The sequence below is a fragment of the Haliotis cracherodii genome, unplaced genomic scaffold, assembly GCF_022045235.1.
Source record: "Haliotis cracherodii isolate W230 unplaced genomic scaffold, xgHalCrac1.p SCAF_4, whole genome shotgun sequence".
Lineage (NCBI taxonomy): Eukaryota > Metazoa > Mollusca > Gastropoda > Lepetellida > Haliotidae > Haliotis > Haliotis cracherodii.
This window is the reverse complement of record NW_027266297.1, coordinates 59,747,275-59,772,556: the sequence shown is the minus strand read 5'-3', so window position 1 is coordinate 59,772,556 and position 25,282 is coordinate 59,747,275. Positions and strand designations below refer to the sequence as shown.

The 25,282-nt window shown below is 43.4% G+C and overlaps 1 protein-coding gene across 2 annotated transcripts in view; it reads right to left on the bottom strand.

Moving 5' to 3' along the window:
- Positions 1 to 25,282, bottom strand: part of LOC139479206 (oxysterol-binding protein-related protein 9-like) — a 46,634-nt gene that overhangs the window by 7,949 nt on the left and 13,403 nt on the right. Inside the window, exons 8-16 of one of the 2 annotated variants that reach the window (XM_071262050.1) lie at positions 24,218 to 24,317; positions 19,450 to 19,554; positions 15,086 to 15,227; positions 13,941 to 14,041; positions 12,943 to 12,972; positions 11,326 to 11,488; positions 9,278 to 9,443; positions 6,181 to 6,265; positions 3,779 to 3,953 (exon numbers count right to left, since the gene is read on the bottom strand). In XM_071262050.1, the coding sequence (XP_071118151.1) occupies positions 3,779 to 3,953; positions 6,181 to 6,265; positions 9,278 to 9,443; positions 11,326 to 11,488; positions 12,943 to 12,972; positions 13,941 to 14,041; positions 15,086 to 15,227; positions 19,450 to 19,554; positions 24,218 to 24,317 (1,067 nt within the window). The remainder of the gene's footprint in view (positions 1 to 3,778; positions 3,954 to 6,180; positions 6,266 to 9,277; positions 9,444 to 11,325; positions 11,489 to 12,942; positions 12,973 to 13,940; positions 14,042 to 15,085; positions 15,228 to 19,449; positions 19,555 to 24,217; positions 24,318 to 25,282) is intronic. The other variant, XM_071262051.1, reaches the window with a different exon arrangement.

Genomic DNA, 25,282 nt, shown 5'->3' with positions numbered 1-25,282 from the left:
CGTACCTTCATCTACCCGTGTATCTTGGTGTACCTGAGTGTACCTGTGTGTTCCTGCTCGTACCTTCATCTATCTGTGTATCTTGGTGTACCTGTGTGTTACTGCTGGTACCTTCATCTACCCGTGTATCTTGGTGTACCTGAGTGTACCTGTGTGTTCCTGCTCGTACCTTCATCTACCCGTGTATCTTGGTGTACCTGAGTGTACCTGTGTGTTCCTGCTCGTACCTTCATCTACCCGAGTATCTTGGTGTACCTGAGTGTACCTGTGTGTTCCTGCTCGTACCTTCATCTACCCGTGTATCTTGGTGTACCTGAGTGTACCTGTGTGTTCCTGCTCGTACCTTCATCTACCCGTGTATCTTGGTGTACCTGAGTGTACCTGTGTGTTACTGCTGGTACCTTCATCTATCCGTGTATCTTGGTGTACCTGAGTGTACCTGTGTGTTCCTGCTCGTACCTTCATCTACCCGTGTATCTTGGTGTACCTGAGTGTACCTGTGTGTTCCTGCTCGTACCTTCATCTACCTGTGTATATTTGCGTACCTGAGTGTACCTGTGCGTACCTTCATCTACCTGTGTATCTTTGTGTACCTGAGTGTACCTGTGTGTTCCTGCTCGTACCTTCATCTACCCGTGTATCTTGGTGTACCTGTGTGTTCCTGCTCGTACCTTCATCTACCCGTGTATCTTGGTGTACCTGAGTGTACCTGTGTGTTCCTGCTCGTACCTTCATCTACCCGTGTATCTTGGTGTACCTGAGTGTACCTGTGTGTTCCTGCTCGTACCTTCATCTACCTGTGTATCTTGGTGTACCTGAGTGTACCTGTGCGTACCTTCATCTACCTGTGTATCTTTGTGTACCTGAGTGTACCTGTGTGTTCCTGCTCGTACTTTCATCTACCTGTGTATCTTGGTGTACCTGAGTGTACCTGTATGTTCCTGCTCGTACCTTCATCTACCCGTGTATCTTGGTGTACCTGAGTGTACCTGTGTGTTCCTGCTCGTACCTTCATCTATCTGTGTATCTTGGTGTACCTGTGTGTTACTGCTGGTACCTTCATCTACCTGTGTATCTTGGTGTACCTGAGTGTACCTGTGTGTTCCTGCTCGTACCTTCATCTACCCGTGTATCTTGGTGTACCTGAGTGTACCTGTGTGTTCCTGCTCGTACCTTCATCTACCCGAGTATCTTGGTGTACCTGTGTGTTCCTGTGTGTTCCTGCTCGTACCTTCATCTACCCGTGTATCTTGGTGTTCCTGTGTGTTCCTGCTCGTACCTTCATCTACCCGAGTATCTTGGTGTACCTGAGTGTACCTGTGTGTTCCTGCTCGTACCTTCATCTACCCGTGTATCTTGGTGTACCTGTGTGTTCCTGCTCGTACCTTCATCTACCTGTGTATCTTGGTGTACCTGAGTGTACCTGTGTGTTCCTGCTCGTACCTTCATCTACCCGTGTATCTTGGTGTACCTGAGTGTACCTGTGTGTTCCTGCTCGTACCTTCATCTACCCGTGTATCTTGGTGTACCTGAGTGTACCTGTGTGTTACTGCTGGTACCTTCATCTATCCGTGTATCTTGGTGTACCTGAGTGTACCTGTGTGTTCCTGCTCGTACCTTCATCTACCCGTGTATCTTGGTGTACCTGAGTGTACCTGTGTGTTCCTGCTCGTACCTTCATCTACCTGTGTATATTTGCGTACCTGAGTGTACCTGTGCGTACCTTCATCTACCTGTGTATCTTTGTGTACCTGAGTGTACCTGTGTGTTCCTGCTCGTACCTTCATCTACCTGTGTATATTTGCGTACCTGAGTGTACCTGTGCGTACCTTCATCTACCTGTGTATCTTGGTGTACCTGAGTGTACCTGTGTGTTCCTGCTCGTACCTTCATCTATCTGTGTATCTTGGTGTACCTGTGTGTTCCTGCTCGTACCTTCATCTACCCGTGTATCTTGGTGTACCTGTGTGTTCCTGCTCGTACCTTCATCTACCCGTGTATCTTGGTGTACCTGAGTGTACCTGTGTGTTCCTGCTCGTACCTTCATCTACCCGTGTATCTTGGTGTACCTGAGTGTACCTGTGTGTTCCTGCTCGTACCTTCATCTACCCGTGTATCTTGGTGTACCTGTGTGTTCCTGCTCGTACCTTCATCTACCCGTGTATCTTGGTGTACCTGTGTGTTCCTGCTCGTACCTTCATCTACCCGTGTATCTTGGTGTACCTGTGTGTTCCTGCTCGTACCTTCATCTACCCGTGTATCTTGGTGTACCTGTGTGTTCCTGCTCGTACCTTCATCTACCCGTGTATCTTGGTGTACCTGTGTGTTCCTGCTCGTACCTTCATCTACCCGTGTATCTTGGTGTACCTGAGTGTACCTGTGTGTTCCTGCTCGTACCTTCATCTACCCGTGTATCTTGGTGTACCTGAGTGTACCTGTGTGTTCCTGCTCGTACCTTCATCTATCTGTGTATCTTGGTGTACCTGAGTGTACCTGTGCGTACTTTCATTTACCCGTGTATCTTGGTGTACCTGAGTGTACCTGTGTGTTCCTGCTCATACCTTCATCTACCCGTGTATCTTGGTGTACCTGAGTGTACCTGTGTGTTCCTGCTGGTACCTTCATCTACCCGTGTATCTTGGTGTACCTGAGTGTACCTGTGTGTTCCTGCTCGTACCTTCATCTATCTGTGTATCTTGGTGTACCTGAGTGTACCTGTGCGTACTTTCATTTACCCGTGTATCTTGGTGTACCTGAGTGTACCTGTGTGTTCCTGCTCATACCTTCATCTACCCGTGTATCTTGGTGTACCTGAGTGTTCCTGCTTGTACCTTCATCTACCCGTGTATCTTTGCGTACCTGAGTGTACCTGTGTGTTCCTGCTCGTACTTTCATCTACTAGCGCCTAACAGGCAGCCTGAGTTGTATACTCCCCAAGGAGCTGAGAATTATTCTCGAGTGAACACTCCAGTGACCGGGGTAATAACAGCGCTTTGAGCATGCCTCTCTGTGTGGTGTGGAAATATTGCAACATAAATATAGCCTATTAATATTATTATTATTATCTACCTGTCTGTACCTGTCCGTTCCTATGAATACCTCAGAATACCGTCCTCTATCTTTGCTTGCATGGGTCCTTTGTATTACCATCATATACCTGTATGTACCTGTCTGTACCATCGCGTACCTTTCTCTACCTATGTTTACCTTTGTGTATCTTTTTGTACCTTCATGTACCTGCGTATGTTTGTTTACCTCTGTATCTTTTTGTACCCTCATATTCCTGTGTATACTTTGTCAAAATCAAGTCCTGACCAGAGAATCCAGTGATTACAACTGTGATCAACTATCCACGTCATCAAGGTGATACAAGTGAGTGAGTGAGTTGGGTTTAACGCCGCTTTGAACAGTATTCCAGTTATATTGCGGCTTGTCAGCTTAATGTGGGAGGAAAGCCCGAAGTGATGCAGGTCTCAGACGTTTACCACTTCGGTGAAACCCACGAGCACGGGTATGGTGCTGACAAACCTAGAAACATACTTGGGGCGAACCGGGATTCGAACCCACAATCATAGGTTTCTGGCGTGCCCAAGGGACACCTTGGATGACTGGGCCACCCGTGCCCCCAGGTGATACGAGGTGATGAATCAAGATATATACATATCACTTAATGAAAATTATTCTCTTTAGTATTAGATTATCCAGATTATCTTAACTGGATTTTTTTATAATAACACTGCTACTATGCTTGTTACGAGTTGTGCTGTGGTGGTCGTACCTGCCGTAGCCATTCGGGAAGGTGAGTGTGTATTCCTCATCATGGTCCAGGACAGACACAACAGCCTGACCGATCATGTGGACACCGATGGATAGGCCCAGGAACTTGGACTTGGTCCAGATGTACCCGTCCAGAGCGATGCGCTTACTGTGGTGTTCAGCATAGAACGCCGAAACTGAAATGAGGAACAGCTTAATCAGAAATTATAAGTTTGTTTGTTTGTTTGTTGTGTAACGCCACACTCAGCAATATTCCAGCAATTGAGTCTGGACCAGACAATTCAGTGATTGACATCATGAGCATCGATCCATGCAATTGGGATCGATGACATGTATCAACCAAGTCAGCGACCTGACCACCCGATCACGTTAGTTACCTTTTACGATAAGCATAGACGCCTTTTACGGCAAGTATGGGTTGCTGAAGACCTTTTCTACCCTGGAATCTTCATGGGTCAGAAATTATATGTGAAACTTGGGTGCATTGGTGAATCTTGTTTTATAACCCAACAATATTTCAGCAATATCACCATGCCCTGTGCAAACCAGTGGTTAATAGTATGAGGAACACTCTTTACCATTGTAGAATGATGAAAACAACACACATCTTTTAGACACAAACTAGACACAACAGGAAAGAGGCAGTATATGTTTCCTGACCCGAAACATAAAAACAGCTATAGATGCTCATAGGGTCGTGTTTTCGAAGCCAAACATTTAAATATCCCCGTGTTATGGGCTTAAGAAACATAAGTAGTTTTCTCTGTAATCACATGAACATCTCATTCACTTTGAAAAAGGCAACTTTCTCTAAAAAACAGGCCATCATCTAAGTTTTTACAATGTCTGTGACCCCACACCCCTTGTTATAGTGAGAGTAATCGCGATAAACATGGCCGTCCGAAAAAGTATGACGCCCGAAAACCTATGATCCGTCAATACTTAAGGCAACCAATAAAAATCGCTAATCTTAATAAATGTTTTACCTAAACATTATACATTATCATAATCACTTGACTTGAGAGCTTTAGAATTTTAGAATAAAACCCTTGACAAAATCAGATTCTTCCCAGTCATAGGGATCGATGACATGCATCAACCAAGTCAGTGAGCCTGACAGTCCGATCCCGTAAGAGGCCACTAACGGGATCGGGTGGTCAGGCTCGCTGACTTGGTTGATGCGTGGCATCGATCCCAATTGCATGGATCGATGCTCATGATATTAATCACTGGATTGTCTGGTCCAAACTCAATTATTTACAGACCACTGCATATAGCTTGAATATTGCCGAGTGGGGCGTTGAGCAACAAACCCACAATCAACCCAGCCCTATTGGTCATTGAGGAATAACCCCATTATACATACCACTAAGGAAGACAGTGTTCTGTGAGGAACCACAGTCAACTTGGCATTACATTCGGGTGACATTCTGACACCATCTTCCCGAGACAAGAGAGTTAACTGACTATAACAGTCCAGTTTCCACCCTTGCCGAACTAGGCTGGAATTTCCAGGCTCGGTAGAAGAGCCACTAGTGGCTATTACGAGTTCATCTTCCCGAGGCAAGTGAGTTAACTGACTATAAAAGTCCAGTATCCACCCTTGCCGAACTAGGCTGGTATTATTGAGTTACATTTTGGCTGGACTAATGAGTCTATGCATAGTCCAATCAAAATCGTGCACCGAAATTGAAATCCGGTTCAGAAACTGTCGTGCAGATTTTGGTCGATTGCAGGATTTACCAAACATGTGCACCACCAACTCATTGTCAGCAGATATTTTCAAAATCTTCTCATGTTTTTAATCAAGGTGCTCACGTGATTTGATGCATTTCGCGATGTAAGACTCGTTTTATCACAATATAGATATTGATTATCGATCAGATCATCCTGACCGGGCGCAACAATTTTGTGTGAAGCAAACGCAAGTGATACAAGAGGTGGTGAGGTGAAATGGGGTTTAACGTCGCGTCCAAGATTATTGCACTTATATAGCGACGATACGAGAGGTGGAATCTGATTGGTCCATAGGAGAGGCTTAGAAGGGACATAATTGGTAATAGCCACTGGTGGCGCTTCGATCGAGCCCAGTAATTCCAGCCTAGTTCGGCAAGGGTGGAAACTGGACTTTTAAAGCCAGTTAATTCCCTTGCCTCAGGAAGATGTTCTGACACGTTTTACAACTGTGAAGTGAAATCGTGTTTAACGTCGCGTCCAAGATTATTGCGGCGTGCATGCACGTGTATGTGTGTGTGTGTGTGGCTGCTTGCACTAGTCTGGACTGATGCCGATTTATAGTGCTAGCACACTGAGATACCATGCTGCAGTTTGACATGAATACCCCGCTCAGACACAGTATACTGACTCCGAGCCAACACAAGTTACCTGCCCCTGCGTACTCACTTGGTGGATGGTGAGACACTTGTTCTGCTATGAATGCGATGCTGTCTTTGGTTGCCCAGGCAACAGGACCATCTTCAACCACATCCTGCACACATCAATGGTCAAGAAATACACATGCCGTAAATGAGACATAAAACGCAGAAAACTTTAAATCAAATAGGTATGTACAGGTATTATAAAAAATATCTGTTATTAAAGTGTGACTTCCCAGGGTAAGTCTGAGCTCCGAGACAGAGACACTGCCACGAATAGATAGCGGTTACATTCGAGTATTCTACATGTCTTACAGACACCGAGAAGAGGTAGATGATGTGAAATGCGTTTTATTCAGGAGATATTTGTTATTTGTTTGTTTATTTGTTGTTTAACGCAACACTCAGCAATATTCCAGCTATATGACGGCGGTCTGTAAAACATTAAGTCTGGACGACACAATCCAGTGATTGACATCATGAGCATCGATCCACGCAATTGGGATATGATGACATGAATCAACCAAGTCAGCAAGTCTGACCACCCGATCTCGTTAGTCGCAATCGTACAAGGTTAATAAAGAAAAGTGATTACCGCACTGCCATTGCACAAGTCTTTACAGTTTTGGAAATATTGGGAACCCTTGCAGCCTTGAGGTTTTCTGCTAAAGAATCTAAATCTATGTACAACCTGAATCATTCACTTTCAACAAGAGTTATTTACAATAACCTTGACTTCTCGAAAACTGTTTTGAATGTCATCAAATGATGTAAATATTGTGCGTGCGGGCGGTGTCTTTTTTTGTTCTTGTTGTTGTTGTTCAAACTAGTATGTAACCAAATAAACAGTTGTGTACAATAAACCTGGAAATGTATTCCGTGATGAGTAAAATACAGGAAAACAGTATTTGACTACTGTTGGACTTGATATTAAAGGGTTTTTTTAAAAATGGAAATAAAAACAAATTATGCTGCGAACTTTATGATGATGCCTGAAAACCAGGACTATTATTTTTTTTTTAGTCTAAGAATCAGAAGCACACATCCATACCATAGCTGGAGTCACTAAACCACCCATTTTACCAATATAGGGACTCAAACTCAGAACTAAAGACACTTTACCAACTGGGCTAGCCCATCACCCCTTGTAACTTACACAACTAACAACAAACATCATCTTTCTCTCACAGAGCCTAGTAGTGGGACGATACACTGATACATCGGTGGATCACAATTGTTTACTTCTTGATACAAGTATAGATCAACATCGCACACAAAGTAAAAAGTATCGATTCTTACCTTAAATGTATTATTCAATAAATGTTACACCAAACACTAATTACTAGTGAAAATGAGTAGTGAAAACATAAATATTTTCGTCCAGTGCGCCATACTTGACACTGCCAACTGTAAATTGTTAGAATGCCAGGTATTTGGCCTTCCCGTCTATGAAAAACATGGCTCACGAACCACAGATAAGAGCACATGTTAGTATCGGATCGTGAGCAAGGTATTGTGATACGTATCGGATCGCGCATTTGGTGTATCATGATATGTATCGGATCGTGAGCAAGGTATTGTGATACGTATCGGATCGCGCAGTTGGTGTATCGTGATAGGTATCGGATCATGCAGTTGGTGTATTGTGATAGGTATCGGATCATGCAGTTGGTGTATTGTGATAGGTATCGGATCATGCAGTTGGTGTATTGTGATAGGTATCGGATCATGCAGTTGGTGTATTGTGATACGTATCGCATCGCGCAGTTGGTGTATCATGATAGGTATCGGATCATGCAGTTGGTGTATTGTGATAGGTATCGGATCATGCAGTTGGTGTATTGTGATAGGTATCGGATCATGCAGTTGGTGTATCGTGATATGTATCGGTTCATGCAGTTGGTGTATTGTGATACGTATCTGATCATGCAGTTGGTGTATCGTGATAGGTATCGGATCATGCAGTTGGTGTATCGTGATACGTATCGGATCATGCAGTTGGTGTATCGTGATAGGTATCGGATCATGCAGTTGGTGTATCGTGATAGGTATCGGATCATGCAGTTGGTGTATTGTGATACGTATCGGATCGCACAGTTGGTGTATCGTGATAGGTATCGGATCATGCAGTTGGTGTATCGTGATATGTATCGGATCATGCAGTTGGTGTATCGTGATAGGTATCGGATCATGCAGTTGGTGTATCGTGATAGGTATCTGATCATGCAGTTGGTGTATCGTGATAGGTATCGGATCATGCAGTTGGTGTATCGTGATAGGTATCGGATCATGCAGTTGGTGAATCGTGATAGGTATCGGATCGCGCAGTTGGTGTATCGTGATAGGTATCGGATCATGCAGTTGGTGTATCGTGATAGGTATCGGATCATGCAGTTGGTGTATCGTGATAGGTATCGGATCATGCAGTTTGTGTATTGTGATGTGTATCGGATCATGCAGTTGGTGTATCGTGATAGGTATCGGATCATGCAGTTGGTTTATTGTGATAGGTATCGGATCATGCAGTTGGTGTATCGTGATAGGTATCGGATCGCGCAGTTGGTGTATCGTGATAGGTATCGGATCATGCAGTTGGTGTATCGTGATAGGTATCGGATCATGCAGTTGGTGTATCGTGATATGTATCGGATCTCACAGTTGGTGTATCGTGATAGGTATCGGATCATGCAGTTGGTGTATCGTGATAGGTATCGGATCATGCAGTTGGTGTATTATGATATGTATCGGATCGCGCAGTTGGTGTATCATGATATGTATCGGATCATGCAGTTGGTGTATCATGATATGTATCGGATCATGCAGTTGGTGTATCGTGATAGGTATCGGATCATGCAGTTGGTGTATCGTGATATGTATCGGATCGTGCAGTTGGTGTATCGTGATAGGAATCAGATCATGCAGTTGGTGTATCGTGATATGTATCGGATCGTGCAGTTGGTGTTTCGTGATAGGTAACGGATCATGCAGTTGGTGTATCGTGATATGTATCGGATCGCAAAGTTGGTGTATCATGATAGGTATCGGATCGCGCAGTTGGTGTATCGTCCCAGCCTTATAGAGCCGATGTAACATTGAATGTATTATGCTGTCACATTCTAACTTACTGTAGATTTTTCATCTGGGAGGTTCCAGAAGCACTTGAATGTCTCCCCGAGTATTGGGTTGTAGGGTTTCTTGGCTATGTCGCTGTTCCTGCCGGCGTGGAAGGCGGACAAGTACCACCGCACCACCTGCACCATGCGTTCCCGCGGCGTCTCCAGGTCAGCCACTCTGTACAACAAGGCAGCAGGTTTACGCACAGTTCCCTTGGGTGTACTCATCCATGCCAAGGATGTACACTTCTGTTCGGGGACATTAGGGCTCCGTTCAAGAAGCAATCGTAGTGCTAAGATGACAGTAACTCCAATACTCTTACATAGACTTACGACAGTCATAGCACTAAGATGACAGTAACTCCAATACTTTAACATAGACTTACGACAGTCATAGCACTAAGATGATCGTAACTCCAATACTTTAACATAGACTTACGACAGTAATAGCACTAAGATGATCGTAACTCCAATACTTTAACATAGACTTACGACAGTAATAGCACTAAGATGACAGTAACTCCAATACTTTAACATAGACTTACGACAGTAATAGCACTAAGATGATCGCAACTCCAATACTTTAATATGGACTTAAGACAGTCATAGCACTAAGATTGCTTTGTGGAACTGGGCCCTGGGTCCCATTTCACATATATATCTTAGCGGTAAGATGATCGTAACACAGATGATTGAATATAGGCTTACGACAGTCATAACACTAAGATGATCGTAACTCCAATACCTTAACCTAGACTTATGACATATTAGATTGTCATATTATTGAGATGATCGTAACACCGATACTTGAATATAGGCTTACGACAGTCATAGCACTAAGATGATCGAAACTCCAATACCTTAACCTAGACTTATGACAGTCATAACACTAAGATGATCTAACTCCAACACCTTAACCTAGACTTATGACAGTCATAGCAATAAGATGATCGTAACTCCAATACTTTAAGATAGACTTATGACAGTCATAGCAATAAGATGATCGTAACTCCAATACTTTAAGATAGACTTATGACAGTCATAGCACTAAGATGATCGTAACTCCAATACTTTAAGATAGACTTATGACAGTCATAGCACTAAGATGATCGTAACTCCAATACCTTAACCTAGACTTATGACCGTCATTGCACTAAGATGATCGTAACTCCAATACTTTAAGATAGACTTATGACAGTCATAGTGCTAAGATGATCATAACTCCCATACTTTATCACAGAGTTATGACAGTCATACCGTTACAATGATCGTAACTCTCATTCCTAAACAAAGACTTACGACTGTCGTAGCGCTACGATGATCCTAACTCCCATACTTAAAGACAGACTTACAATAGTTGTAGCACTAAGATTGCTTTGTGGAATGGGGTCCTGATCATGTTAGTATGTGTTGTCTGAGATTCATTGGATGGTCTCCTACTGAGACATGTTTGACTTTATGATGATGCAGGTGGTGCCTGAGAACCAAGTCTATTAATTTTTTTAGCCTTAGTTTTAATTGTTGTTTTAATCATACAATGGCAACCAGGCTTAGCAACTGGATGAAGCAAACAGATCTACAACAACCAAATGAGGATATCACGGAATCGCGGCCGAGGTCAATCCCTGCGTATGTATCAGTGACTTCAGTATTTTACTCTTATTGACTAGAATTTCATGCTATTAACACTCAATGTACTATAAAAGTTGAAATCATGCATCAATGAGTATCATCCAGCTGTGTTGGTTTTGTTTGTTGTTTAACGCCACACTCAGCAATATTTCAGCTACATGACGGCAGTCTGTAAATAATCGAGTCTGGAACAGACAATCCAGTGATTAATATCATGAGCATCGATCCACGCAATTGGGATCGATGACATGCATCAACCAAGTCAGTGAGCCTGACCACCCGATCCAGTTAGTCGCCTTTCACGACAAGCATAGTCACCTTTTACGGCAAGCATGGGTTGCTGAAGACCTATTGTACCCCGGAATCTTCACGGGTCCATCCAGCTGTGAAACCCCTGTCTCCAATAAGCTGTGGTGACCCTGACTTACTTGACAAATAGGTCCGGATGTGCAATGAAGTCAGCATACATCTCCAACAGTGACCTCCGTTCAAGAATAAAGGTGGGTAGGACGACCTTGGTGAGATCCATCCCGATGCGGACCTGGGACAGGAGGTGGGCGATGATGCTGCCGTGCTGCTCCAGCGACCCCACTGAGGGAGGAGAGATGGATGAGAACCCCCTCAAAACCTTCACACCTGTCTGTCATATCTAGGATTGGGGTATGTGAGGTGAGGTGAGGTGAGGTGAGGTGAGGTGAGGTGAGGTGAAATGGGGTTTAACGTCGCGCTCAAGATTATTGCACTTATATAGCGACGTGCATGCACGTGTGTGTGTTTGTGTGGCTGCTTGTACTAGTCCGGACTGATGCCGATTTATAGTGCTAGCCCATTGAGATATCATGCCACAGTTTAACATGAATACCCCACTCAGACACAGTATACTGACTCTGAGCCAACCAGTCCTTATTTTAGCCCCTTAATGCCGAGTGCCCCACAGAGTAACAAGAAGTACCATCTTTGAACGTCTTTTGGTATGATGACGATTCTGGAGATTGACCACGGAGGTGGTCGGGTATGTGAATGAGTGAGTGATTATGGTTTTACGCCGCTTTTAGCAATATTCCAGCAATAGCACGTACACCAAAAACGGGTTTCAGACATTGTACTCATGTGGGGAATCGAACCCGGGTCTTAAGCATGACGAGCGAACGCTTCAACCACTCGGCTACCTCACCGCCCTGATCGCGGTATGTGGCAGTAGAGATTGTTGTAGATGTGTTTGTGGTAATTGTCAATAGGAACAAATGACTGAAACGCTGCCTGGTATAATGTTGAGTGCTGAAGTGGCCAGATTTTAACAGGATGTGTGATTAAAGCTGTTGACAATGTGACAATTTCGGGATGGGACAGTTTCTAAAAGCCTGGCTGTACCTCTGTAGGTGCAAGACGAGGGTTTATCTACTTGCCACGTGCAGAATAGGTGCCTATTCCTGCAAGCTTCCAACACTATTCCAGGTTCAAGAACCAGGACAGGCTTGTTTCAAGACATTTGACAGTGACACTATCCTGGACATTTGAGATATTTGTCTGTTTGGTTGTTGTTTTACGCCGAACTCAGCAATATTCCAGCTATATGACAGCGGTCTGTAAATAATCAAGTCTGTAGTAGACAATCCAGTGGTTGACATCATGAGCATCGATCCACGCAATTGGGATTGATAACATGCATCAACCAAATCAGCGAGTCTGACCACCCGATCCCGTTAGTTGCCTCTTACGACAAGCTTAGTCGCCTTTAACGGCAAACATGGTTTGCTGAAGACCTATTCTAACCCGGATCTTCACAGGTCATAGCACTATCTTATATTGTAGAGCCTTCATGTATTTATTGCAGCTGCTACATATCTGACCCATTGTATTGACCTTTTGACTGTAAACCTAAAACAGTGTGTTTGAACATAATTTGTTGATTATTATCATTATTATAGTGTTTTTTTTCCCACTTTTATCAACCCGTATTGATATATTTGATATGAAAAGACACTAGGGTGAGATTCTCTATACATCACAGACTGAGTCTACACTACAAACGGCAAGCAACTCACGGTCTTCGTTATCTAAATCGTCATAGAGTTCTGAAAGACAAAAAGAAATCAACTGAGAAATCTCTTAAAGACCAACTCAATATATATCTAAATACAAAATCTAACCCCATGTACCCTGCCTCTCAGAAATCCACGAGCAGCCTGTCTTGCTTGTGGCGGGGTATAAGAGACTTATTCACTGTTGAGAAATTTATTTCCCTCCAGGTTTCTCCAATGTGGGAAACATCTCACCTACATCATTTCACTAGTTCAGGATTTCCTCCCACATCATGCTGACACCCATGATGAAACTGAAGTACTGTTCAAAGTGAGAGAAAACCAGCAGGAAAGGTTAATGACTCACTGCATTCATCAGTCTGACATCTACCCGAGTCAAGAGAGTTAACTGACTTTAAAAGTCCAGTTTCCACCCTTGCCGAACTAGGCTGGTATTATGGAGTTACATTTTGGCTGGACTGACGAGTCTGTGCATAGTCCAATCAAAACCGCACACCGAAATCGAAATCTGGTTCGAAACTGTGCAGATTTCGGTCGATTGCAGGATTTGCAAAGCATGTGCATCGCCAACTCGTTGTCAACAGATATTTTCCGAATCTTTTCACGTTTTTAATCAAGGTGCCAATGTGATTTGATGCACTTCGCAATGCAAGACCCGTTTTATCACAATATAGATCTTAATTGTTGATCAGATCGTCTTGTCTGGGCGCCGCCATTTTGTTTGAAGCAAATGCAAGTGATACGAGAGGTGGAATCTGATTGGTCCATAGGAGAGGCATAGAAGGGACATAACTCGTAACAGCCACTGGTCGAGCCCAGGAATTCCAAGGGTTGAAACTGGACTTTCAAAGTCAGTTAACTTCTTTGCGTCATGGTAAATGATCCTTACATACAACAACGACCAGCTAACCATGCTACAGGGTGCAGGAATTCTGTGTGCTGCATGAGCTTTGTTAACTCACTACTCTGGATGCATATGGATAACCAACCAGCACACTTACCATCATAGTAATCATCTTTGGAAGCTATAACTGGTGGCGAGACCGGCGGCTCCCCGTTCTCGTCGCAGTCTCCCTCCACTATGAGTGCGGAGAGTTCGCGCCTGGAACACAACAAGCACATCATCCAGTGAGTGTTACTCTAGGAAGGAATGTCACCAGAATTGGGATCTCAAGTTAAGGCATTCAGGCCATGCAAGATCCAGATGAAGACAAAGAATTACAACAATGTATTCTCAGACAAGCCAGATTCAGTTTTTATCCACCGCCCAACAAAGTTGGCTGGAGATATAGAAACGGGCTCCATCCATCCGTCACGTTTCGTTTCTGGAGCATAACTCAGAAACCCTTCAATATTTTTTCATGAAACTTTGCAGGTCTGTCAGGTACATGCTGAACTGGTGCCTTTTGCTATTTAGAACTTTTAGAATTTTTTATTTTTTACGTTTCCATGGCAACAATATGGACTTAGGTTCCAAACTCTTCTTTTTTTCACAATTTCCATGACAAGTTCCACCTCGGTTAAAAAAGGTTAGGGTTTGTTTAGATTTAATTATGTCATAAATTCTGCAACAGGGGCGGGGGATATAGCCACGTTAGTGGCAAACTCTTGTTAGTTTGAAAAATTCTGACCATGTTCAAATTTTTAGTTTCTCTAAGAAGAAAGAAAATGTATATGTTGAGGACATTTATTTATGATTTATACTCGCCACCAAAAGAATCGAGAACTATAGAAACATTGAGAAGCATGTACGTTAGGAAGACATGTCTCCAATGTGTAGCACTTCATGACAAAACTAACCATCAGTCTAGTGTTACCACAGAGTCTTTATTCTTATCATACTATGCTACAAGTTACTTTACTCGTTAACCCTGCACACGGCAAATGGTTTGTCCTGGATCCATGACATCACATGTGATGCGTTCATGAGCATCGGTTCACACAACATTTATGCATCAAACCATTCTACTGCCTTTTGAACATGAGTAAACTCCTTTCTTTTGGCAGTGAGTACATTTAACTGCTTTATCATTGTGAGAGGTAGGTTACCACTCTCATTTGTTGAATGTTTTCCCCTGCCATGACCCACCTTGCAGCTCATGACTCTGACCCCCTCCAACCATACTGACAGTCAAGATTTACTCACTCGGGGGTGGTCTTCTGTGAGGACTTCTGCTCCTCAGCATCGTAGAACTCCTCGTCCTCGCTGCTGGAGTAGGACACCTCCGGGATGCCAGTTCCCCCATTCAAAACGGCGTCCGTCACTCTCGGCGGCCCAAGGGTCGACCCTGATACACACAAGCAGGGCAGTGAGAGACAGGCTTTACTCTGGCCCTGATACACACAAGCGGGACAGGCTTTACTCTGGCCCTGATACACACAAGCAGGACAGTGAGGGACAGGCTTTACTCTGGCCCTGATACACACAAGCAGGACAGTGAGGGACAGGCTTTACTTTGGCCCTGATACACACAAGCAGGGCAGTGAGAGACAGGCTTTACTCTGGCCCTGATACACACAAGCAGGACAGTGAGGGACAGGCTTTACTCTGGCCCTGATACACATAACCAGGACAGAGAGGGACAGGCTTTACTCTGACCCTGATACACACAAGCAGGGCAGAGAGGGACAGGCTTTACTCTGGCCCTGATACACATAACCAGGACAGAGAGGGACAGGCTTTACTCTGACCCTGATACACACAAGCAGGGCAGAGAGGGACAGGCTTTACTCTGGCCCTGATACACACAAGCAGGGCAGAGAGGGACAGGCTTTACTCTGGCCCTGAAACACACAAGCAGGGCAGAGAGGGACAGGCTTTACTCTGGCCCTGATACACACAAGCAGGGCAGAGAGGGACAGGCTTTACTCTGGCCCTGATACACACAACCAGGGCAGAGAGGGACAGGCTTTACTCTGGCCTTGATACACACAACCAGGGCAGAGAGGGACAGGCTTTACTCTGGCCCTGATACACACAAGCAGGGCAGAGAGGGACAGGCTTTACTCTGGCCCTGATACACACAACCAGGGCAGAGAGGGACAGGCTTTACTCTGACCCTGATACACACAACCAGGGCAGAGAGGGACAGGCTTTACTCTGGCCCTGATACACACAACCAGGGCAGAGAGGGACAGGCTTTACTCTGGCCTTGATACACACAAGCAGGGCAGAGAGGGACAGGCTTTACTCTGACCCTGATACACACAACCAGGGCAGTGAGAGACAGGCTTTACTCTGGCCTTGATACACACAAGCAGGGCAGAGAGGGACAGGCTTTACTCTGGCCCTGATACACACAAGCAGGGCAGAGAGGGACAGGCTTTATTCTGGCCCTGATACACACAAGGAGGGCAGGGAGGGACAGGCTTTACTCTGGCCCTGATACACACAAGGAGGGCAGGGAGGGACAGGCTTTACTCTGGCCCTGATACACACAAGGAGGGCAGGGAGGGACAGGCTTTACTCTGGCCTTGATACAGACAAGCAGGACAGTGAAAGATAGCCTTTACTCTGGCCCTGATACACACAACCAGGGCAGAGAGGGACAAGGAGACAGAAGGGAAACGCAGGTTGCATCCAAACCCCCTCTTAAAGCACACAAAACATCCATTCACTCTGTATTGGTACAGGCAACAGGTATATGACTGTATTCGCTGTATTAAGAGCCCTGCTTCAATAAAAGACCCATGACCATCTTCTAGACCAATTTGTAAGCACAGTCTTTGTAAGAGCTCCATACTAAGACCGAACATTTACAGGACTGACCTTATTTTCTCTTGTATATTACTTCTTACCGAAAAGAGCAGTGCAGAAGGGGAATATAATGGCCTGCTATCCATTTACAAGAAAGTTTAAGTCTTATTGTTCACTACCGCCCGACAACTTACAACAAATTTAATTTGTTTGCTTTTAATACGAGTGCCTCCCTTATCAATTTTGTTACCCCCCAGGCACTTATTACGGTGAATACAAGAAACAGAATCGAATAATAACACTACAACTAATTTCATTTGGTAAATATTTCACGTTCCTCTTTCCTTTTTTGACTTTTGCTGTCAAGCCTTTGACATACAGTAAACCATGCTTATAACAAACTCAAAGTGACCACTAATTTTAGTTAGTTGTTTGGTTTGTTTGTTTGTTCAAAGCCACACTGAGCAATATTACAGCTATATAACAGTGGTCTGTCAATAATCAAGTCTGGACTACACAATCCTGTGATTGACATCATGAGCATCGATCCATTGGGATCGATGACATGCATCAACCAAGTCAGCGAGCCTGACAACCCGATCCCGTTAGTCACCTCTTACGACAGGCATAGTCGCCTTTAACGGCAAGCATGGGTTGCTGAATATCTATTCTATCCTGGATATTCACGGGTCTTTGGTTAATCATAACCATAGTATGTTATAAGAAATGTATAGGATTGTTATTCAAAACCCGCATCCCGAGGGATTTACCGAGCGAATGGGTTTCAAATATCATAACAACCTGAAGGGAAGTGTTTTATCTTACTTATAAACCGATTTTGAACCTTAAAATTATCCCCAAACTAAATTTCAACCCATTATAAGTGTACAATAAAGCACGTCCAAGGGTTCTTATCCCAAGGATAAGTGTTTTAGATATCATAAAAACCCGAGGTAAGTGTTTTATCTAACTTATGAACCGAAAAAAGAAACTTAAAACAACATCTATCAACATTTTTATGTTTAGACCATACTTTCCATGAACCTTAGAAAACGGGCATAAAATATCTGTTGCTGGTGTACGGATCTTGAAAAGGTAATTCTAAAAACCAGTGCGGATTATCAACACGTCTGTAGCCTTGTGGTACACTAACTGGGCTACAGATATATGTCAGTTCGTTATAAGCGTGTTTATTATGAATGTAGTTTACTGAATGTATTTCAAGTTTGATGGCTCAAAACATATACACTGCCATGAATCTAGGCTTTTCCTTGGCACTGCACACATCTGTTCAAACTGGAACAAAAGCACCATCTAAGAGAGGGAATTTATTGATGTCAACTTTTTTATTATGCGGAATGCAACGTTTCGAAGTACATGCATATTCCTTTATCAGATTTTCTTGCTTCCATTTGTCCATTGCTAATCACCAATCAGTGCTCATTAACTGTTGGCTTCCCTTGTTTAGGTTCCACCTTTATCCTACTACTTTTGTTGTTTTTACATCTACATATATATATTCTCTCTGCATCCTTGATGACTGCCTCCGTGGTCTAGTGGTAGAGCGTCCGCCGGAGAGCAGAAGGTCCGGGGTTCGATCCCCAGCCTCATCATACCAAAAGACGTTAAAAGATGGTACTTGTTGTTACCCTGTCTGGCGCTCGGCATTAAGAGGCTAAAACAAGGACTAGTCAGGTCGGAGTCAGTATACTGTGTCTGAATGGGGTATTCATGTTAAACTGTGGCATGGAATCTCAGTGGGCTAGCACTATATATCGGCCTCAGTCCTGACTAGTACAAGCAGCCACACAAACACACACACGTACATGCACATTGCTATATACGTGCAATAATCTTGGATGCGATGTTAAACTACATTTCACCTAACCTCATTGCCCTGATGAAGGAGTAATCATATACTCTGAAAAATTGTGTTCCTCATAATAAAGAATTTGACATCCATAAATTTTCTCTTTTATATGTATAACTTCCAAATGTATGGTGGCTAAGTATTTTAGGAGCCTTCACTTATAGGGGGCATGGATTTCTTTCGTAGTGCATTTGTTGGAAGTGTTCAACAATTTTCCGATGGGATGACAAGAGTTCTTTAACATTCTGCAATGTTAAACACAATCTATAAACCTCAACTGTAAACAGGTACTATATCACACATTCTTCATTTTAGAATAGCATATTGGTCTAAGGCAACCTTAACCACAATGTTTGAATTTTGCCTATTGCATCCGTCTCAATCTCATTAAAATCAGATCTTAGTTTTCACTGTCGCTAAACAAAGATCTGAGGACATCCCATTAGGGGTCGCGTCGTAACGACCTTTCATCCAAACAATCAGAGCGTCGCTTACCAGATCATGAAAGTGACAGTCGGAATGTGTTTTCTAATCATGCAACCACGATATATTTAACACGGAGTATTCCGAATGACAGTTACGGGTTTTATGATTATATCCATACAATCTATGCCATCTATAAGCCATTTCAGAATGTTCTTATCAGTTTTAAATTTTTTAATCGAGAATACATCAAAATATGTTTCGAAGCATAGTCGCCAGTTTGAAACTAGTGTCGTAAAGCTCGAGAAAGCTGCCTGATTGGCCAATGTCAGTTTCTTGTCAGTCATTTCATTGGTCGGTCAAAATTTGCGAAAGGTCATTCTGACGTGACGCGTAATGGGATGTCCTCAGATCTTTCTTTAGCGGTAGCGAAAACTAAGATCTGATTTAAATGAGATTGCATGCCTCTTGAACTGTTGCCCTAGAAACACCACCACCCAGACACAAGAGGTTCCCGTACCAGAGGGTATTGCTATGTTAGGTAGAGAGGTGCTGGAGGAGACTGGCGCATCACTAGCGACATCCACGGCCTGCTCAATGTTGTCGGTGGAGAGGGAGGCAGGAACTGGAGGGAGGACCAGAACAGAGGACAGATGAACGAGTGGAGTTAGGACAGGCGGAAGAAATGAAAATAACAACGTTATTAGTTAAACATGTTGTTAGATAAAAAAACCATCACATTAACTATAAGAATATATAACAACAGTGAATCTCTTCAATTAAGCTTATTTGATACAAAAATACAGGAAAACTGAATATATTGATAAGATATAGCATATTATAATAAGTTTAAAATTAATATTTGAATATCATTAAAGCTGAATTGAATTATTTGGCTTGCTGTCAAAAAAAACACACTCTAGGAGATGAGGGATTAATCTGGTGTGTATGTATAACCCTGTGTGTATGTATAACCCGGTGTGTATGTATAACCCTGTGTGTATGTATAACCTGGTGTGTATGTATAACCTGGTGTGTATGTATAACCCGGTGTGTATGTATAACCCTGTGTGTATGTATAACCTGGTGTGTATGTATAACCCGGTGTGTATGTATAACCCTGTGTGTATGTATAACCCTGTGTGTATGTATAACCTGGTGTGTATGTATAACCTGGTGTGTATAACCCTGTGTGTATGTATAACCTGGTGTGTATGTATAACCTGGTGTGTATGTATAACCCTGTGTGTATGTATAACCTGGTGTGTATGTATAACCCTGTGTGTATGTATAACCCTGTGTGTATGTATAACCTGGTGTGTATGTATAACCTGGTATGTATGTATAACCCTGTGTGTATGTATAACCTGGTGTGTATGTATAACCATGTGTGTATGTATAACCATGTGTGTATGTATAACCTGGTGTGTATGTATAACCTGGTATGTATGTATAACCCTGTGTGTATGTATAACCTGGTGTGTATGTATAACCTGGTATGTATGTATAACCCTGTGTGCATGTATAACCTAGTGTTATGTATAACCCTGTGTGTATGTATAGCCTGGTGTGTATGTATAACCCTATGTGTATGTATAACCTGGTATGTATGTATAACCCTGTGTGTATGTATAACCTGGTGTGTTTGCATAACCTCCTGTGTATGTATAACCCCCTGTGTATGTATAATCTGGCATGTATAACCTGGTGTGTATATATATAACCACCTGTGTATGTATAACCCCCTGTGTATGTATAATCAGGCATGTATGTATAATCGTGTGTGTATGTATAATCTGGCATGTATGTATAATCGTGTGTGTATGTGTAACCTGTTGTCTATGTATAACCCGGTGTGTATGTATAATCTTGTAGGTATGTAAAACCCCAAGTGTATGTATAATCTGGCATGTATGTATAACCTGGTGTGTATGTATAACCCAGTGTCTATGTATAACCTGGCATGTATGTATAATCCTGTGTGTTTGTATAACCCCTTATGTATGTATAACCCCCAGTGTATGTATAACCTGGCATGTATGTATAACCTCGCATGTATGTATAATCTGGCATGTATGTACAATCTGGCATGTATGTATAATCTGGCATGTATGTATAACCCAGTGTCTATAAATAACCAAGCATGTCTGTATAACCCAGTGTCTATACATAACCAAGCATGTATGTATAACCCAGTGTCTATGTATAACCTGGCATGTCTGTATAACCCAGTGTCTATGTATAACCCGGCATGTATGTATAACCCGGCATGTATGTATAACCTGGCATGTATGTATAACCTGGCATGTATGTATAACCCAGTGTCTATGTATAACCTGGCATGTATGTATAACCCGGCATGTATGTATAACCCGGCATGTATGTATAACCTGGCATGTCTGTATAACCTAGTGTCTATACATAACCAAGCATGTATGTATAACCCAGTGTCTATGTATAACCTGGCATGTATGTATAACCTGGCATGTCTGTATAACCCAGTGTCTATGTATAACCTGGCATGTTTGTATAACCCGGCATGTATGTATAACCCGGCATGTATGTATAACCCGGCATGTATGTATAACCTGGCATGTCTGTATAACCTAGTGTCTATACATAACCAAGCATGTATGTATAACCCAGTGTCTATGTATAACCTGGCATGTATGTATAACCTGGCATGTATGTATAACCTGGCATGTCTGTATAACCCAGTGTCTATGTATAACCCAGCATGTATGCATAACCCGGCATGTATGTATAACCCGGCATGTATGTATAACCTGGCATGTCTGTATAACCTAGTGTCTATACATAACCAAGCATGTATGTATAACCCAGTGTCTATGTATAACCTGGCATGTATGTATAACCTGGCATGTATGTATAACCTGGCATGTCTGTATAACCCAGAGTCTATGTATAACCCGGCATGTATGTATAACCCGGCATGTATGTATAACCCGGCATGGATGTATAACCCGGCATGTATGTATAACCCGGCATGTCTGTATAACCCGGCATGGATGTATAACCCGGCATGTATGTATAACCCGGCATGTATGTATAACCCGGCATGTCTGTATAACCCGGCATGTCTGTATAACCCGGCATGTCTGTATAACCCGGCATGTATGTATAACCCGGCATGGATGTATAACCCGGCATGTATGTATAACCCGGCATGTATGTATAACCCGGCATGTCTGTATAACCAAGCATGTATGTATAACCCAGTGTCTATGTATAACCCGGCATGTATGTATAACCCAGTGTCTATGTATAACCTGGCATGTATGTATAACCTGGCATGTATGTATAACCCGGCATGTCTGTATAACCCAGTGTCTATGTATAACCCGGCATGTATGTATAACCCAGTGTCTATGTATAACCCGGCATGTATGTATAACCCAGCATGTATGTATAACCCAGTGTCTATGTATAACCCGGCATGGATGTATAACCCGGCATGTATGTATAACCCGGCATGTATGTATAACCCGGCATGTATGAGAAGCCCATGAAACCATGAAGGGAAAGGAGGGAGTGTGTGAAGCAGGGCAGGGAGATTGATTTCTTCACCACTTCTATACCATGAAACCCTGTCCAAGTCCAAACAACTTCACCCTGGCCATGAGTGTTAGGAACGTCTAAATATACATCAAGGACATCACTATGAAATGAGGATTTATTCATCCTGAAGAAACACATCCCAGACAGTTTGTCTGGCAACAGCACTGCCCAGGTTCACAGACTGCCACAGGCATATTCAAATAATGAACCACTATCAATTGTTTGTTTGTTTGTTGTTTGTCGCCACACTCATCAATGTTCCAGCTATATGACGTCAGTCTGTAAAATAATTGAGCCTGGACCAGACAATTCAGTGATTGACATCATGAGCATCGTTTGTTTGTTGTTTAACGCCGCACTCAGCAATGTTCCAGCTATATGACGTCAGTCTGTAAAATAATTGAGCCTGGACAAGACAATATAGTGATTGACATCATGAGCATCGATCCACGCAATTGGGATCAATGACATGCATCAAACAAGTCAGCGAGTCTGACCACCCGATCCCGTTAGTCGCCTTTTACGACAAGCGTAGTCGCCTTTTACGGCCAGCATGGGTTGCTGAAGACCTATTCTACCCCGAGCCACTCTAAAATGGATCTGAATCTGAATAATTATTTTACATGTTTGTCCCTGGGGGGTTGAAATCATTGGCAAGTTTTCTCTGTTGTGAGGTCATCTTATTTAACAGTAATTCCTCCTGTTTCATCCATGGCCATTTGTCCCCTGTAGTGTTTTCCACTCTGTTATTTGAGAATTTGCAGAAGTAATGCTATCCTTACAACAGCCTGTTACCTGAATGACAAATAGGGCAATTCTATGTGAGTGAGTGAGTGAGTGAGTGAGTGAGTGAGTGAGTGAGTGAGTGGGTGGGTGGGTGGGTGAGTGAGTGAGTGAGTGAGTGAGTGAGTGAGTGAGTGAGTGAGTGAGTGAGTGAGTGGGTGGGTGGGTGGGTGGGTGGGTGGGTGGGTGAGTGGGTGGGTGAGTGAGTGAGTGAGTGAATATGGTTTTACGCCGCTTTTAGCAATATTCCAGCAATATCACGGCGGGGAACACCAGAAATGGGCTTCACACATTGTACCCATGTCGGGAATCAATCCTGGGTCTTCGGCGTGACGAGGGAACGCTTTAACCACTAGGCTACCTGGCCGCCCCTCATGTGTGAGTGAGAGAATAACACTACTGACAACAGGGTGGCCCACAAGCAATCTAATCTGACCATGAAACCAGTGGTTGACAGCATGAGCACCACCTTACGTCATTGGGGAATGAGAGGGGAATTCACACACGGATAAAGTATGGATGTTAAGATAGAGGCAACTCTTGTCACGATAAGAACCCCCACATTATCCAGAGATGAAAATATAAACAATATTTCAACTTAACATGCATGCATTTCAGTATAGCGGTGAAAGTGGTAATTTGTGAGTGAGTAAAGTTTGTGTTATGTCATAGTTAGTTACATTCCAGCTATATCACAGATACCAATTAAGTTAAACAAAACCAGTGGATGATTGCATGAGTGAAAATCAGTGACATCACATTCTCCCCTTCTGATCCACATTTAACTCACCTAGCACGACAAGCATGGGACCTGGGCAGGTGTTTTGTCTCCTCATCACGGAGGGTGATGCTATTGGGGAAGATGGAGTCTAATACAGTATGTCACATGACTATTTCCGGGTCAAAGTCCATGTAAGAGCTCCTACCTTGACGTTTGATGTCGCTGAAGTGGCTGTAGTTGGCATCGTTGGTAATTAGAAGCTGGTCGTGGGGGGAGCCATTCAGGATTGGTTCCTTCAGACTCTCCTGGAAATACAGAAACATTTAGATTAGACCAGCATCAGGTGTGGACGAGACACCATCAGGTGTGGACGAGACACCATCAGATGTAGACGAGACAGTATCAGGTGTGGACCAGACACCATCAGGTGTAGACGAGACACCATTAGATGTAGATGAGACACCATCAGATGTAGATAAGACACCATCAGATGTGGACGAGACACCATTAGATGTAGACGAGACACCATCAGATGTAGACGAGACACCATCAGGTGTAGATAAGACACCATCAGATGTAGACGAGACACCATCAGGTGTAGACGAGACACCATCAGGTGTAGATGAGACACCATCAGGTGTAGACGAGACACCATTAGGTGTAGACGAGACACCATTAGATGTAGATAAGACACAATCAGGTGTAGATAAGACACCATCAGGTGTAGATGTGACACAATCAGGTGTAGATAAGACACAATCAGGTGTAGATAAGACACCATCAGGTGTAGATGTGACACCATCAGGTGTGGACGAGACACCATCAGATGTAGACGAGACACCATCAGATGTAGATAAGACACTATCAGGTGTAGACGAGACACTATCAGGTGTAGACGAGACACCATCAGGTGTTGACGAGACACTATCAGGTGTAGACGAGACACTATCAGGTGTAGACGAGACACCATCATGTGTAGACGAGACACTATCAGGTGTAGACGAGACACCATCAGGTGTAGACGAGACACCATCAGGTGTAGAAGACACACTATCAGGTGTAGACGAGACACCATCAGGTGTAGATGACACAACATCAGATGTAGACGAGACACCATTAGATGTAGACGAGACACCATTAGATGTAGATAAGACACCATCAGGTGTAGACGAGACACCATCAGGTGTAGACGAGACACCATCAGATGTAGATGAGACACCATTAGATGTAGATAAGACACCATCAGGTGTAGACTAGACACCATTAGATG